Consider the following 18,234-nt stretch of genomic DNA (forward strand, 5'->3'; position numbering starts at 1 on the left):
TTCATCTTTCCAATGCATAAAGCCTTTTATAAGTCGTCCCCAAACCAGTCCTTTTTGGGTAACTGTTTTATTCAAAGGGATTTTCTTCTTTTAGGAGCAGAGTATATTCCAGTATTCTTATGAGGTTGTGCTTTTATACTATTTAAACATATACATTGAATATTGCATATACTATGCATATTGCATAGTTCTGCAATAACCTATGTTGGCAAAATGGTAATGGTAGCAAGAGAAGCTCAGCAAATGAAACCTTAAGTACTGCTGGAGAGTTCAGTTAAGCTTTCCAGTATATAATAGACTTTGGAACATGGATCTTGATAAGAAAGTATATATGTAAGAACTATTGATCTGTGCTCTCAGCTGACTTCTCACTTGATGGTCAGATCTGGACTTACTCTGAAGCAACTGAGTTCAATATCAGGGGGCAGGTTTAGAGTGAGGGAAGATTTTGAATGAATTCCACAGTATGCATGGTGTGAAGAAGTACTTTATTTCTGCCTGTCCCGAATCTTCCAGCATTCAGGTTCATTGGATGGCCCCAAGTTCTAGTGTTATGTGAGAGGCAGAAAAGCTTTTCTTTATCCACTTTCTCCTTACCATGCATATAGCCAGATTGGGTTTAATGCTAAACTCTGGTTAGTTTAAATTATAGCTGTATACAGAGAGCTTGCTTCTGTGCAAGCCTTACTTCTGTCCCTTCGCATAGTGCTAAACTATGGTTTAGCATTGTTTATTATTATTTTGTTTATTACCTTTGTATACTGCCCTTCTGCCATGGATCACAGCGCAGAGCAAAATATAAAAATACAAAATGAGAATGCAAAATACATAATAAGAAAACTAACCAACCAATAACCCCTTCCCACAAACACATTTAAAAGGCCATGAAATGTTCACTTAGTCAAAGGCCTAGTTATAGATAAACTTTATGCCTGGCACATAAAGATATGAAATGAAGTCTCCCGGCGAGCCACCCTGGGGAGAGCATTCCACAAATGGGGAGCCACTGCATAAAAGGCCCTTTCTTGTATTGCTGCCCTCCACGCCTCTCAGGATTATTGCAGCATCTGGGTCAGGTCTTATGGGGAAAGCCGGTCCTTGAGATATTAATATCCTAAGCCGTTTAATGTTCTATAGGTCAAAAGCAGCACTTTGAATTGGACCCAGAGTCTAATTGGCAGCCACTGCAGTTGGGCTAGAATTGTGTGACTTGCATCTAACGCAGCACCAAGTAAGCATTCTGTCAGCACAAGGATTTACACTTGTGTAATAGGATTTCCCCTTTTACCTGCTCCCCTGGCCCCTTACATCCCCTGTAACTGTACAGTGGTATCTCGGGTAAGTACTTAATTCGTTCCGGAGGTCCGTTCTTAACCTGAAACTGTTCTTAACCTGAAGCACCACTTTAGCTAATGGGGCCTCCCGCTGCTGCCGCGCCGCCGGAGCACGATTTCTGAAGCAAAGTTCTTAACCTGGAGCACTATTTCTGGGTTATCGGAGTCTGTAACCTGAAGCATATGTAACCCGAGGTACCACTGTACTGGGGTTTCCCCAAACCCTCTGGTATGTAACCTGAAGCGTATGTAACCCGAGGTACCACTGTACTGGGGTTTCCCCAAACCCCCTGGAGCAGATTTTGGGAGGGAGCAATTTGTGTGGGGCGTAGGAGAGGGAGAGAAAGTCTTGTTGCACAAGTGTAAATCCTTGTGCTGAGGGGACACTTAGCACTGCATTGACTACAAGCTTCTGTTAGTTTAAATTATAGCTGTAAACAGAGAGCTTGCTTCTGTGCAAGCCTTACTTCTGAAGCAGTGAAACAGGTCACTGTACTAACTCTATTGAAAAGAAGTCTTGTTTGCTGTGATGTTATGTGTGATGATTCATTTACATAGTTGCATATGATGAGAAGCTGTGAAAGAGGAAGAACAAGTACTTTCAGTCAGTATGTTACCTGGTCACAAGATGGTATCTGCCTTTATCTGAGCCTCGTAATTTTGCACCAACATGTTTTAAATGTGTAACACATACTCAGCTTCTATCCATAGTTAAGCCATTATTAACTTTCATTAGGTTATCCTCCTGAGTACACCTTCTTGCAAAATCACATACAAAATGTCTTCCCAGTTCAAATCATGCTAGCCCTGTCCAGATTCTTTGCAAGAATCTTAGCAACCTGTCAATAGAATATTGTCTCCCTTTTGCCCACCCCTTATATAGTTTTTTAAAATCCATCATTTCTAGCTACATTTGACAAGTGATGAGGCCTACAAGTTCATCCCTTCATTTTGAAAGAATTTTATAGGCTGACAGCCTCATTAGTGGCTTCATTAGAATTAGCACATCACACTTATAAATGCAATTACTTTCTGAGAGCTACATAGTTTAGAGGAGATTTAATATACCGAAGTATTGTTTTAATAATTTAGATGGAGCATAAGAAAGAACTCAGTAGTCTCAAGCTTTTGTGTTATTTTTAGGTAAAGATACGGGAATTTATGCCCTCGCTATTCATCTTCACACCTTGCTTATAAAGAGACCTTTAAAAAAAAAGTAAAATATTCTTTAATTTGTAGTCCATGCACAAAATGTGCCATCGTTTTTCTTCAGTTTCATGAATACTGTAGCTTTATACTAATTTTTGTATTATTCTTTACTTTAAAAATGCTGCCATCAAGTGGTAATTTCTATGCATGCTTACATAGTTCATTTCTAGTATTTTCTTGGAGTTTCACATCAAAATGCAAGTAAGGCCCTGTAGAGCCTGCCTTCCCTCAGAAATCCTCAGTAGATTTTGAGAACCTGCTTCTTCGCTTGCTTCCAGTTGTGGGCAGCTTATTTCCATAGTATGGAACTATAGTAGATGGCAGAGCAATCCTATACATATCTGCTCAGATGTAAATGCAGCTGAGTTCATCATTGCCAACACACAACATACTTGAGACTTCCCAAAGGGTCATGCTGTTGTTTAATCAATGTACAGTTGTTCTTTGCTGGGGGTTCAGGTATGTTTCCCACAACTAGTATTGTACAATATTTGATCCTACCAAAGTGAATCCAGCCCACCCACCCTTGCTTGCTTATGTGTCTGTGACTGAGGGGAGAGGGAGCCTGGGACCACAGAAGAGCTGACAGGAAGTCTGTAGCGCCAGGCAGGCCCCATCTAGGTTGTGAGTTGCATTTGCTTTCATGAGTCCTGAGATTGAGTGGTTTTGGTATACTGGTGGTTGGGTCACATATTTTTTGGGCCACAGCTAGCAGTCCTCTTACAATAGCGTTGTGCAGAGCATAGTTGTGTAAGGGTCATGTTGCTTCTTGCATCATTTCTAGACAGATGCAGCCCATTTTGTGGTTTTCCAACCATTACATTGCATGGAAATAATGATTTCTGTATATACAAAGCAAACTTAAAATCACTTCTTTGTCCATAAGGGCTGCTTTGTTGGATTTGACCTGGCTCATGCTGTAGGCAACGTAGAACTGCATTTACACGAATGGGGAGTAGACTTTGCCTGCTGGTGTTCCTATAAGGTGAGAATGTCTTTAGTATTCTGGAGTATTGGTAATACAGTTAAAAATCAACAGATATTGCAAAAGCAGCCAAACAGAACAGTTGGTTAAAGACTGAAGAGAACTGTTCATTATTTGTTTCATATAAACCTGTGTTATATGTGTTACATTTTAAATACATGTAAGCAAAGTAAACTGCTTCAGTACAGCTTTGCCCTCAACAGTTGGCAATTCAAAACATGGTCATGAAGAAACACTTTCAAAATATGCTGAAGGTTCTGCAAGATTGTAGGAAAACGGAAATCCACTAATATGGAGCATCATCTGAAGAAACCACTTTACGTGCTCTTAGCCAGTATTACAAGAAGCTATGCAATTTAAAATATAAAGCTGTTTTAAGGAACACTTTCCTTACTGGTTCACACTCGCTCACATTATACTTAAATCAAAGTCAGTCTGCAGTTTCCAAAGAGAGGTCAGTTATGCTATCATGCATGATAAAACTAAAAATATATGTAAATGCTGACTTCTATCTTACAGTACCTCAATTCGGGAGCAGGAGGTCTAGCCGGTGCTTTCATTCATGAGAAACATTCCCAGACTGTGAAACCAACGTAAGTATATTTCACATTTTCAAAAGACTATCCTAATAATGAAGAGTTTGTTAAACACATTTTTTTTATTTGTGTGTACTAACATATACAATTCATTTATTTTTGTGTGTTAAACCACACCCTACAAATGGAAATGTATACTAAGGCTGCAGTCCTATACACACTTACTTCCAGAAAAGTTTTTCTCCCTGAGCATTCATTTATAAGATGATGCTGTAAGCCAGCTAGTGTTATTTTGCAGGAATACACAGTTTTACAAGTAACAGTGTTAATACTTTTTTAGACAAATAAAACCCATCTGAAGAGATAAAACAAGCATGGTGTTTGAATTGCTGTTTCAAAATTGTGATAACTTGCTTTGTTTATGCGCACACACAGTCTATTTTGCTTTCATGGAGATTGATATCAGCTCAGTCATACGTAGCAGCAAACCAAAATTTCTTAGCGGTATTCTTTTAACCAGGGAATCAAATAATCAAGAAAACCACCTCCTTCATCCTCGTGATTCTTCATTTTGAAAAATAGCTTCCTAGGAACTAACTGCTTCTACTTCCTTGAGCATTCTTTGTTGTTTTAAACAGCCTTGATTTTCTGAGACTATGGCACTGGGACTGATCACACTGAAAGAATACCACAATGCATTTTTATTGTATACATAAATAAATGCATGAAATATATTTTCGCTTCTGTGTGATAGAACTGCAAGAGTGTGCTAGAAGCACAATAACAGGTTCAAATCCACGACCCTGAGATCAAGAGTCTCATGTTTTACTGACTATATAGTATGGAGAATTGACAAAGACTGAGATAGCTTTTCTTTTTTTAATGCTATGAAAATATGGAGAGCAAAAAGTAATATGGTGATAAATGTGTGTGTGTGTAATATTGTATTTAGAAGTAGGTAAGTGTAAGAGGTTATATGCAGCTTGCTGTCAGTTGCTGCATATGCAAGGAAGCTGTTATAGGCCTGTGTGGTTCATAGTTAAACCTGTCAGCATTTATACAAGATAGGAGAATTCAAAAGGTCACGTTATGGAAGGCCAGTTAATTAACATTCTGCTGGCTCATATTGACTCATAGTTATAAACCAATGGGATGTCAGATAATAGAAGTGATTGTTGGTGAAAGGTCTGAAATTGTATAAAAGCACATTCCCAGAATTGCTAAGGATCAATGTGTGGCCTGCATGGGCACTGTGAACAGTTCAGGCAGAAAAGTGCCTGAGGAAGTAGCAGGCAGAGGAACAGGAGTTGAGATGAAAGGAAGGCAGAAGGTATGAGAGTGACAGCAGGCGGCAGTTGGCCTCAGGAAACAATAAGGCTTAAGACGAGATACATGTATGACCTGACCCAAAGACAAACTTCAGGAGAAGCTGAAGGAAACTTGCCAGATCTTTTCAGCCCTGTATCTTTCCATTAAGTACTGAATCAGAGAGCAGGTGCAGTCCGAAATGTGAAGATTTTGTTGCCGTGCCGCCACCACCTCTTCTACCTGGGTCATGTGGTGTCACCCACTAAGCAGCAGTGGTGATGGAAGTTTCTGGTGATATTTGAGTGGCCACTGCTGCTTCTCCACTAATGGCAGGGGGGCAGGGGGCGTGCAGGGGTACTGCCTCTTAGTATTCTACCACTTGAGGCGGCTGACTCAGCCTGCCTCTTGGGTGGGCCGGCCCTTCCGGAGAGAGAGCTTCAAGTCTTGTCCTTTAGCGTTTCTGGGATTTTAATCAGGAGAATAAACTGAGATAAGAATATAACCGCTTCCTTAATGTAACAGTACAAATTTGAATCAGAAACAGTTTAAATGTAAAGGTAAAGGGCCCCCTGACCGTTAGGTCCAGTCATGGATGACTCTGGAGTTGTGGCACTCATTTCACTTTACTGGTCGAGGGAGCTGGCGTTTGTCCGCAGGCAGTTTTTCCAGTTCATGTGGCCAGCATGACTAAGCAGCTTCTGGTGAACCAGAGCAGCGCACGGAAACGCCGTTTACCTTCCCGCCGGAGTGGTACCTATTTATCTACTTGCAATTTGAAGAGCTTTTGAACTGCTAGGTTGGCAGGAGCAGGGACTGAACAACAGGAGCTCACCCCGTTGCAGGAATTCGAACCACCGACTTTCTGATGGGCAAGCCCTTGTCTCTATGGTCCTCTAGTCTATTAATATATATTGTATGGACAACATCTAGTGCTGTTTGTCTGCATGTGCAATGGGACTTCCGTTTCTCTTCTCACCCACTTGCAGCCCCCTCTTGCCACCCATATCTGCTCTGGAGGGTTCACCAACTTTCCAGAGCTGATCATAGGCACTTGCAGTGCAGTTCAGCAAAGAGAAGAGGAAGTAGAAGCCCCATTGCATGAGTGGATGACAACTTGGGCTTCATTGAATCTCACCCTATATAAACAAAGAGTTCAATAAATGCAAACGTATTTCTTTAACATTTTAAAACACCTGTGCATGTTCATTCCATTATTCAGTCATCACCTTATACTACAGTACCAAGGGTGGTTTATAATAAAAGAAAGAAAAAATAAGTTTCAATAAATTACATATAAAGTGGACAAGATAAAATATTATTAAGGATTTTATGGTGGCAGCAGAATTTGTAAACAAAGAACAAATGTGTGTGTGTGTGTGTGTGTGTGTGTGTGTGTACAGGAAGCCCACAACTTGTGCTTGCTTTACTTAAGCAATTGCAACCTTACACATGATGGGAGACGAATAAGTAAATAAAAAAATGGCAAGTGGGGGAAACCCACTACTCTCCACTTATTTATTTTTCCCACCAGTGGGTTTTCCTTGCTTACTGTGCTTTGGGAAGGCAGTGTGAGGGCTCTGGTAGTATTGCAGAGCCTGTTGAGGAAGATGCCTTCACGCTTCCAGGCTCTGGGATATTCACAGGAAAGCTTTGAGAAGTTCTCAGGGCCCTCCTACGATCTTCCCACGCCCCAGTAAGCAGCACTCCACACTGTGGGATGGGGCGGTTCTGTGGGTACCTGACTTTTCACAATTTTATCTTTGCATGCAGACCCCCAGAACCGAACACTCACATAAGTGGCAGGCTCACTGCATGTGTGTACACACACACACACCCTAAATATCTGGAAGGGTTGTTAAGCCAGATCTTCCACAGTTTGGTAGCATGGTAGCATTAGTCACAGTTTAGGGAAGCCATCCCAAAGTACTTAAGCTTTGCATTGAGGGGTTCAGCCAATGTCAGTCTGCTGGGAATCTGCTTTCTGCTATAAATGCATCTAATAGTGAAAAAATAATGTTTTAAAATAAGTAACCCCAAGTCATGTCAAATAGATGCTTTAATAGAGTAGTTTTGGTTTTTAAAATTATTATTTTAAACAGTATCTTTAATGTCTTTGGTTTGTGAACAAAATCAAAGAGAAATTCAGCTCTGTGGCTAATGGCTTTTTAATAGTGTCATGTTTTCATTAAAATTATATCCAACTATAAAGCTAGGAAGCATTAGGCAAAGATATGCATTATCAAAGCCTTTATAATCTATGAAAATTAAGTGCTCTTCGATGTACGCTTGCTGCATGAAAACAAATATTTTTCAGTACATCACATTCTTTAAGAATAGTAGCATATATTTTAAAAGATCTTAACAAATGTAAATATTTATTTCGAGTGCTAATGTTTTAAGACACTGCTGGTTTATATTTTGATATTAGCTAGAATTAGGAAGTCTAAATCTCAGAGTAAAAGTAGTTATGGTACAAGCACAATTCCATTATAAGCAAGGCTGCCTAGACAGATAATATTGTTCACAGCAGTCTAGACAGAATAATTCTGATTAATTCTTGGAATCATTTTTAGTACTTCTAATTGAGAAGAACTCGTTATGGGAGATAACAGCAATTTACAAGCTGATTCTTGGAGATTCTGATTTGCTTGAGATAAATGTCAAGAAGTTTGTTGCTTCTTTAAACTATTTTCTTTGTTTTTCTTTCACTTGTCTGTCACCTCTCCTGTCCCGTATAAATGTATTTTATGGATCTTCTTACATTGTCTTTGGTAATTTATGCACAAAGGGAGCATGACAGAAATATTACTCCCCCCCCACTGCAATTTGCATCATCCAAATTAAAGAAATAAAAATAGTTGGGGTTACAAGGCTATTGCTTCTCACAGAATACTAGCAATGCCAATTATGTTCTATTGGATGTATAAAATGCTTGCAGCCACTGCTCTCCTGTAACCTTGTTTGAAATTTGCAGGTCTGTTTTAAAAATGCTCCGGGAGGAAGCCATTTCAGCTTTCTTTGGGACAGAAAGATCCAAGAACCATCACATAGATGACTAAAGTGTAAATTGTGAAACGTTCTATTTTAGGAGCATTTGTTGTACTGTAATGTGTTTTTTCTCCCTTGGGTGTTGAATTTCTTCCAATAGACTTAGCTCCCCCTACTGCTCAAAGGAAAGAAACTCTATAATTTAGAATGAAATTGTTGCCTTTCCCTCTCTTTGAGGCCTCAGTTCATTTCCTGTCTTTGCTTGGAGCAGACCATTTGATCTAGGTATACTGTTGTCTGTGTCCTCTTCCCCAGGCCTGTGTATTTTGTCCTTTTCCTTGACTTCTTTGTTGTGTGTGAGGTTAGCCTCTCCACCTGGTCCTTTCCTGATTTTTAAAATCTCTCAGTCAGCTTCTTAGCTGTGACTGGTGCTTGTTTCTCTCCCCACGACCACCTCAGTTCTTTCCAAAGTTTCCTTGATTAAATTTCTGGCTAATATTATTTCCATCTGCTTCTGAGCCAAATTCTCTGCATCCCCCCTCCCAGCGTGCTAAAAAATAAAATAAAATTCTATAGTCTTTCTCTCTGGCCCCTTCCCTTCCCCGCCTCAATTGCCTTTCTGTTGCTCTGGTGAAGGCAAGGTCAGCATCAAAACAATGGGAAAGGCATCTAGGAAAAGATCCACTACCTCTCACAGCTCAGTGTGCATGTTGCTCATCAAGCCCAGCAGTAGCTGCTGTTGGAGCACTAGTGAGTGTGTGCTAGCTAGCATTCAGGATCTGCAGCACTTCCTAACAGTAGTGCGCGCACACACACACATGCTTTGGCGGTGGACTGTCCCAGTTCCAGCTGAGTAGACACACGGTTACAGTGTTAGCTCAATTGAGCTAGGGAGGGTGTGGTCAATTCTCCTGCACAGCTTTTGTAGACTGCAGCCTTTTGTAGACTTGGAGAAGGTCCAAAATCCACAGGCCTTGAGAGGGAGCCTGGAACTCCTTCACATCTTCCATCTTGAGCAAGACATGACTCTCAGACGACGACGAGTAACATATTTTGCCATCAAATTTAGACTCGTCCACATCTGAGGATGAGTTTGTGGTGTTAAATACTACAGGAGTCCCCATGTCTAGTCTCAAGCAAGGCCCCTCAATTCTTTTGAGTCAGGGGATCTCAAAGCAGATAAAAAGCACCGTATTATCGGACCTTTCAGCTGAGATGATTGCACAGAGCAAGGCTTTGGAGTCTCATCCCTCAGCATTGAGTGGTCAGGAGAACATCCACCCTCCAGGTCCCCCAAGTAACATGCTAAGACTGAAACAGCACTCCTCTTCTGAAGAAGATGTGGAAGGCTCTTCAGAGCTAAAGACAAGCTCCGATAAAATGAACAACACCTGCACATAGATAACTTTTGCCTAGCAAACGACCGCCTGGATCTATTTCTGTTATCCTGAGTTGGAGGATAGGGAATGAAGTGATGGGTCTGAGATGGAGGAGGAGCATACTTGAATTATTAGACAGTTTTGGAAAACCGTTTACTACCATTATTATGTAAAACATTGATGCTCTGGGACCTCAATGCCTCATCTCTTCAGCCCACAACATTTAGGGGCATGAGTTTTGCCAGACCTGATGCCTTCTGGGAAAGGCATTTTTTGTACCTCCCCATTTAAGAAACTAATCAAAGCTGCATAGACCATGCCTTTGCAAAGCAAAAGAACTGTAGCATATGCTGACTAGGTTTATATTCTAGATCAACCTTTCCTGGATATTCATAATAAACTATGACTGACAGTATAGTCCGTGGAGCGGAGCTATTAACTATGGATTTCCAACATTATTTGGCATAAAAGGTTAAACGCCACTTATACAATGATTCCCTTTATTTCAAATACTGAAAAAGGCTATGTTTTGCCATAATTTCTGAAAGCATAATAATGGTAATAATGTGGATTTGTACACCTGCTGAACTGTATGTTCAATCTTTAAAACTAAAAACGAGACGGAATACAGACACACAGCAGAACAAAGCAATGAAAATGTAATGTCTGCTGGAGTATCTTAGTAGTACAAGTATTTTGTAGTATCAGTGTACAGCATGCTTTTTTCAGTCACATAAACTAGTAATTCTCATGTCCTTCCATGCTCAAACATAAACAATGGGGAGGGAAATCTAGGAAAGCAAATACAGTTTAAATCTGGGTACCATGGGAAATGTGAAACCTTCAAAATTAGCCTTAGTATTTAGCATTTATTTGGGACTTTAAGATTAGTCCTCGTATTGATTTCGAGCAATCACATCCTTGTGTTTTTCTGCTTTTTGCTTCCTACGTCACCAGGATGTTCCAGGTCTCCAAATAAGGGAGTGAGACAAAAGTGAATTTGTCTATATCAGAGTATTCCATTTTATAGCTGATTTAAATGCAGAACAATTTGCTGTATCCCATACAATCAAATAGAGTAGAATTTAACTGCTGTTGAAGTTGCAGGTGTTATGCTGTGTCTGGAAGGTCTTTACTCCTCGTTTGAATCAAGGATGACACCCAGTGGCCATACAGGGTCATTCCAACATATAAACTGGTATTAAGATTTCATTTCCTTGCCTTTTAGCCTCCTCTTAAAGAAGTAATTAAATTCCTATCCACTTGATCTTCCTGATGCCATTTAAATGATTTGATCAATTGCTTTCATCCAATGACGAATCTTATGGCTACCCTTTCCCCTGCCCATTATAGATTTGTTTATAACTTCTCATCTTTCATATTCTCTTCACTTTATTGATATTTATAGGAAAGTAATTTTTCTGAAATTTATTAAATTACAATGTATGCTGTAAATTATAGCTTTCTTTAAACAAAATGCCAATGGGGTAAGCCACAGAAGAGTCCTTATTCTTGTCCACCTGTCAAGGAAGCTTAATATTTAATACGACTTAACAAGATGTATTAAGATGCAATCTTGGTCTCTAATGTAATTTATCTTGCTTTGGATCAGATATGCACTTTATATTTCTTCAAAAACACAGGGCATAAAACAACACCATTAGCTACAAACCTTTTTTTTTTTTTTTACATTTCTGGAACATTCAAGTATTCCCTTCTTGCCTTGTATTTTTCAAGCCCTAGAAACCACAATTGCATCTTAGCAAATGGTGATGTTATTAATGTATCTTGTGAAAGCCGGACTGATGTAATGGCTAGTCTTTAGCTGAAACTGGAGTGACAAAGTTCAAATTTCTACTCAGTCCTGAAGCTTATTTGGTAATCTTGGGCTAGCCATATTCCCTGATACTGTTGTTATAAAAGTAAAAATGGGGTATGGGCTGGGAGGGAAAAATCATGTATGATAGCCTGAGATCCTTGAAAGGATAAAAAAATCAGTGAATAAGTTAGGGGCTGCGAAGCATATCTGTATGGGAATTTCCATGCTTCCAGTTCAGCACATTATTGAAAAACACAGGGAACCCAATTTTCCTAGACTGGGAAATATTCCTAGAAGTAACAAGTATATTGATATGTGATAATATACTATAGATGGCTCTACCATTCTTACAGGCTACCATCAGTTGTTTGGACATGGAACTCCAGAGAGGAATATATGAACTATACTGTTTGATAGTCATTAGATTCTAGCTGGAAAAGTGTTCCAGTGAGTACATAAGCATCAATCTAGGATACCGTTCTAGCTTATTTGTATTTATTTTATTTGTACAGTTTGTATCTTTGGCCTCCTCCTTCTCTCCACAAGACAGACTACAAAAGAACTGCTGCTGCCCAGCAGATAGTACTGTTAACATTCTTTTAAATTGCTTTTAAATTGTGTTTTTAAATTTAATTTTTTTTTTACAAAAATGAATTGTTTTTAAAGGTTTTTATGTGTTTTTAAGGGGGTTATTTGGCTCTTTCTGCTTATATATATTTTGCTTATGTATTTTGTGTTTTTATTTTGCAATTTTATCTTGTGAACTGCCCTAAGACCTTCAGGTATTGTTGTTGTTGTTTAGTCATGTCCGACTCTTCGTGACCCCATGGACCTGAGCGCGCCAGGCACTTCTGTCTTCCACTGCCTCCCACAGTTTGGTCAAACTCATGCTGGTAGCTTTGCGAACACTATCCAACCATCTCGTCCTCTGTCATCCCCTTCTCCTTGTGCCCTCCATCTTTCCCAGCATCAGGGTCTTTTCCAGGGAGTCTTCTCTTCTCATGAGGTGGCCAAAGTATTGGAGCCTCAGCTTCAGGATCTGTCCTTCCAGTGAGCACTCAGGGCTGATTTCCTTAAGAATGGATAGGTTTGATCTTCTTGCAGTCCATGGGACTCTCAAGAGTCTTCTCCAGCACCATAATTCAAAAGCATCAATTCTTCGGCGATCAGCCTGCAGGTATAGGGTATTATATAAATTCAATTAAATAATAATAATAGTTATCATGGGTCAGCTCATGACAATTTAAAATATGGTAACAAAGACAAAAAAGCTATAATTTAAAAGAATAGTTACTTACGTGAGGAATTATGAAAAAAGAATGAATTGTATTTGGTGAAAATAATTGATATAGGGGCTCAAAGTAGAGCTGTTGCCATATTTCACAGAAGACATTTTTCTGATAAAATTTCTGAGATTTTTTTCTGAAGGCTGCTTTGCCGAATTGCCTCCTAATATTCTTCTCCGCTTTTGTGATGCCCAGCAAGCCACATCTACTCAGGCAGTTGCTGTTGCTTCCACTCGTTGCAGCAGAAGCAGCCACAATACCTTTGGGGCTGGAAAAAAATATGCTTTGCTACTGTCACTGGTAATAGTGAGTTACACCTCCAATAAATTGTTGGAGAATTTCTCTTTCTCCTCCCCAAAGAGATTTAGTGAAATGGGTCCCTTGTTTTCTCTACTTACAAATAAGGTAGGTAATTTCTATAGTCCATTTGTACACAGCTCTAGTTCAAAAAAGTGTAGAGTCCTGACACTCCCATAATGATGTTTTTGGAGACACATTGTTAACCTGTTCCTTCCCCTTCTTCATCTCTACACCCAGTGCTTTTTTTCGGGGGATACCCAAGGGTACATAGTACTGGCACCTCTTTTTTGTTATTAAAAAGTGTGGCACTTACTGTAACAACTTCATGGTGAGTATACTGGCACCTATTTTTCTATTTAAAAAGCCCCTGTCAGGATACCGTCAGCTGCTCCTGGCTGGTTGCCCAGGAAAGCGTAAAGACAAGAAAAAGTTTCTTACCATCCTTTGTTATTCAATATTTACAGAGAGAGGCCATAGAACCCAGCCTCTTGGATAATGGCATTGTCCTGAGTGAATCTCCACCACCCCACTTCCTCATTCATCACTTCTGCAGGTGTTGCTACGTTCCTTCTGTCTTTGAGCTCTTTGCTCTCCTACTTTCAAGGCTCGCTGGGTTCTGGGAGATGGAGGGTCTGGGATGCTTTCAAATGACACTGTGTCAGTCAGCTGTTGCTCCGCTTCCTCCGCCTCCTCCTCCTCTCCCATTATTTCCCAACTTTCCCCCTCATATGCCTCTGAGCTGTGACCTCTCACAAACCACTGTTGTAAATCTATACTCTCTTCCTTTTCCTCCTCCCTGGAAGGGTCAGGATGGGGAGGTGATCTCCACCATTCCTCCTCTGCCCAGTCCCTGACAACAACAATTGAAAGGACCCAGTCTCTGGCTACAAACAATTATCCCCATCTAGTTGGAGAAAGCTCAAAGGAACCTTTGATCAACCTTATTTGAGATGTGGGGGACTCTTATTATGAACTCCTGCATCTCAAACGTTTTTCAATTCTTAAACCCGGCACTTGTTTTCAATGGCAATGCTGAGCTATTCAACATGTGAAGCATATAAGAGTAGAACATGTTGTGTATATCCAGCATATTAATGTTTTGGTGTTTTTTTATCTCAGCTAGGTCTGATTCACACAGAAGCTCATGCCATTACTGCATTTCTTCCACCTGTTCACAGATTTCCTGTTTTGAACAACTTCAATCCTATGGACACACATAATCTAATGAACATGCAGACACTCATGACTGCAATTGCAGGAATTCTTGTTACACAAAATGTTTGCCCTATGCATTTATGTATTATGCATAGTGCTATAAACATACAGATACATATAAGACCAAGAGTAGATGTTCAAGCCCCGTACTATCAAATTGAGGGAAACTGGCTACTATAGCACTAGGCAGAGTATGTCCCAACCCTCAGTAATGGCAACTGATTTCTGCATATATGAGATGCAGTGGGTTTTCTGGTCACAGACATCACAATAATTTGTACACAGGTAAACAGCGGGGCCTATTGAGTGCCTCAGTCAAATCAGTGCGGCTGTATTACATCACAGGAAGGGAACAACCCCTCCCAGCATATCAGAAATGGCACCTGTTGCTCCAGTGGTGAGACTCTAAAAGTCAATCCTATAAAGTGATGTCAGTTCATAGTGGTTCGTAGAATGGCTCAGTAAGTAATGGCTTTCTTTCCCTTTTTATAATCAAACAATAAGAAAGTGAAAAGCATTAAAAGCAGGATCCCTGCCAGAACCAAATGAATAATTAGCATCTATCTTCACTAAAGATACTGGTGAGGTACTCATATCTTAAATATCACTTTCAGATGACAAATTTAATGAATCCCCACACATCAGAAGCTTCGTGTAAGAGGTTTTAGAGTAAATAGATTAAGCAGCAATATGTCGCTAGGTATAGATTGGGTCTGGAAGGTCTCAATTTTAAAATTGCTGAACCACACATTTTGAAATGTAAATGTCTCTTAACACCAGCCTCTCTTTTAGAGGGTGAGATGATAGCTAAAGGAATACCATTATTATTATTATTTTAAATGCCTGGAAACTTCAAGCTGCTGAACATGATTTCAAGACCATGCAAATTAATAGGGAGAGGATATATATAAAATTGTGCATAATTTGAGAAAAGTGAAGAGGGGATGTTTTATCCTTTTACATAGTGCTAGATATGAAAAGATACTAAAGTGAGGATACATCAAGTGCCATGTGTTCTAAGCAAGTTGGATGAAGCAGAACTGAAGGATATAAAGGAGTAGTTAGGAAAGGTCAGAAGTGTATTAACTAGTAGAAAGAAGCACTCTAAAGCCATTGCTTATGGTAATGCAGGAAAGGCTTTATGGACTAAATGATTCTCAAAATAATCTTGAGGGATGGTGGAAATAGGTGCTTTGTAAAGAGAGAGAGAACAGAACTCGTATAGAGTCAGGGGTAAGAGAAAGCAAAAAAGGGAAAGGTGACAAAAGGCTAGCAACTGGAAGCGAATAGGCTGATCTGAACAATACTTGCTGATCTGGACACAGCAAGCAGAACTCAGTTCCAGCACCTCTCATTTGGACACCATTGCCTTTATAAGAGAACAAGGGAGACATTCATGGTGTTACATTCTATAGGGTGAATTCAAAAGAACTAAACTTGCAAGTTCTAGTTCAGCCCGTTTGAAGAAGAGCCCTCCTGGATTAGATTGAAGTCCTAGTTCAGGTTCCCATCATGTCAAAGTAAATGACTCTGAGAAGCACAAAAGCAGAACTTGGGGGCAATAGAGCTCTGCTATTGTTGTAGCTTCCCCAACCCTCCTACCCAGCAACTTGTGTTGGGAGGCCTCTTATCCTGGAAGGCGTATATAGTCATCATAATGAGTAGTAGCCATTGATAGCCTTATCCTCCAAAAATTTATCTAATCCAAATTTAAGATTGGTGGCTATTACAACATTCTGTTGTAGCAAAGTATATGCTATCTACAAACTTTTGTCTATGCATGACAGCAGGTATATATGACTACCTCATCATAGACTATGGCAGCTGAGAGGTATTTCCCTGTAGCAACCATGTGCTGATGTGAGAATGGTCCCTGTTCATGTCATAAATGTGTGTTGAACTGTGAGTTATGTGCATTGTGAAAGTTGATCTTACTGCGAAGTCTGCAGTGGAATTGTAAATAGTATTTCGATACCGTATTTTTCGCCCTATAGGACACACTTTTTCCCCTCCAAAAATGAAGGGGAAATGTGTGTGCATCCTATGGGGTGAATGCAGGCTCCTTGGCTTCAGCGATAGCAACGTGAAGCCTCCGAAGCCTGTGCTCCGGAGGCTTTGCGTTGCTTTTGCTGAAGCCAGGAGAGTCTGCGCTTTGAGGCTGGCGGTGGGGGAAAGCAGTGCTTCCCCCCACCGCCAGCCCCACAAGCTGGGGGAGGGGGCAGCGGGAAGGCGCGCAACACCTTAGCACTGCTCCCCGACCCGGCTTTGAGGCTGGCAGTGGGGGAAAGCAGCGCTTCCCCCCACCGCCAGCCCCACAAGCTGAGTCGAAAAGCCCGCAGGAGCCGCATGCTCTTTAAAGGGTCACGGCTTCTGCGGGCTTTTCTATGAGGTGGGGGAATTCCCTGTCCACTGCTCCCAGAGCTGTGGGGAGTGGGAATCATATTTTCCCCCCTCGATTCCCCCCCCCCGAAAACTAGGTGCGCCCTATGGGCCGGTGAGCCCTATAGGGCGAAAAATACAGTATATGGACTAGTAGCCAGAAATGCAAGGGCTATGGGAGTTCAGAGGTGTAAATTTTGGTGGTTGGATGTGGAGTAAAAAGACAAGCATCATTATGTTTTTAGCATCTCCGAAACGTAGGCTGATCAAAGCGAGGGACAGCTGACTTACTGCCATGCGATGCTATCATTAATGTCTTTAGCTTATGGTAGGTATCCATGGCAGGATATTTATGATCATTAATTTGCCTTAAGTAAGGCACGTCCTGAAGCCAGGGTAGGGGTAGCATGTTTGCTGTTGCAGCTTCGTGGTTCAGGCAGCACAACAAAAGTCATTTTTTTTCTGAGCAATTGAGTTCTGGGGTGGGAACAACTTTTCCTAAGCTGAATGCTTTCAAAATGTACAATTCAAAAAGATGAAAGGGTTATAAATATATGTAAAGCAGGCAAGAGAATAATAGATAAGCTTCAGCAGAGGATTAAAGCAAAACAGTACACCGCCTAGTATTAAAATGAAAGGATTTATTATGAAGTCTTAAACTTATCACAGGCTTACCAGCAGGTAGGGTCTTGAAATAAAACAGAGTTTTCTGCGATATTTTGGTGGGATGTTGTACCGAGAAGAAACATGTTTTAAAAGCATCAATCTTCTTTTTAAAAAATGAGAGAAATAAACAGCTATTCAAAGTTTAGTGGGGGTGGGGTGGGTAGGGAGAGACATACCTTGCACAGCAAGCTCCAGGTTTGAAGGAAAGCTTATAATACATTCAGATGACTTCTTGGCTGTCAACGAGGTGATTTGCTTTCATTCTTGTGCTTTATTCTTTCATTCTTCTGCTTCAGACTACAGTTCATAAGTATGTTTTTCCTTTATGTGTGGCTAACCTGCACTTGGGTTAGAAAGAGAAATAAACAGCTGCATGGCTTCAATGATGCTGTGTCAAAAGCATTACAGGGCATCACTGTCACGTGCTCTGGAAAATGCCTTATTTGAAGTGGGATTTGAAACAGGAGAGGTGTCATGACTTTTGCAATGAAATCTCTTCTGTGTACACACACACACACACATTTATTCTGATAATAAATGAATGAATTGACCTGAAAGGCTTCTATTTCAAGAGTGTAACCAAGTCAGCTTTGATTAATATCCCTAAAAGTTGTTGTCACTGGAATGAGATGAAAGAATTTAGTGGTAATATAGAGGATGTCCTTGGAAAGATTTGCTTCTATTACTGATAGACTGTAATTGTTTCTTAAGAAGGGTCATGTGAAATCAGAGCAAGGGGATTCTAATGACAGTAATTTACAAAGCTAATAAAGGAAATGGTTTCTAACTATTTAGATGCTGGTGGTTTAGACGGCATTTGTATTGAGACT

General features: G+C 40.3%; 1 protein-coding gene across 7 annotated transcripts in view; it reads left to right on the forward strand.

Annotated features, from left to right (window-relative positions):
* Positions 1-18,234, forward strand: part of KYNU (kynureninase) — an 86,972-nt gene that overhangs the window by 52,341 nt on the left and 16,397 nt on the right. For 6 of the 7 annotated variants that reach the window (XM_083711273.1, XM_083711278.1, XM_083711277.1 and 3 more), the window contains 2 exons: positions 3,430-3,528; positions 4,048-4,121. In XM_083711273.1, coding sequence (XP_083567399.1) covers positions 3,430-3,528; positions 4,048-4,121 — 173 coding nt within the window. The remainder of the gene's footprint in view (positions 1-3,429; positions 3,529-4,047; positions 4,122-18,234) is intronic. The other variant, XM_083711276.1, reaches the window with a different exon arrangement.

This window comes from Podarcis gaigeae, assembly GCF_964106915.1.
Source record: "Podarcis gaigeae genome assembly, chromosome: 1".
NCBI classification, from domain to species: domain Eukaryota; kingdom Metazoa; phylum Chordata; class Lepidosauria; order Squamata; family Lacertidae; genus Podarcis; species Podarcis gaigeae.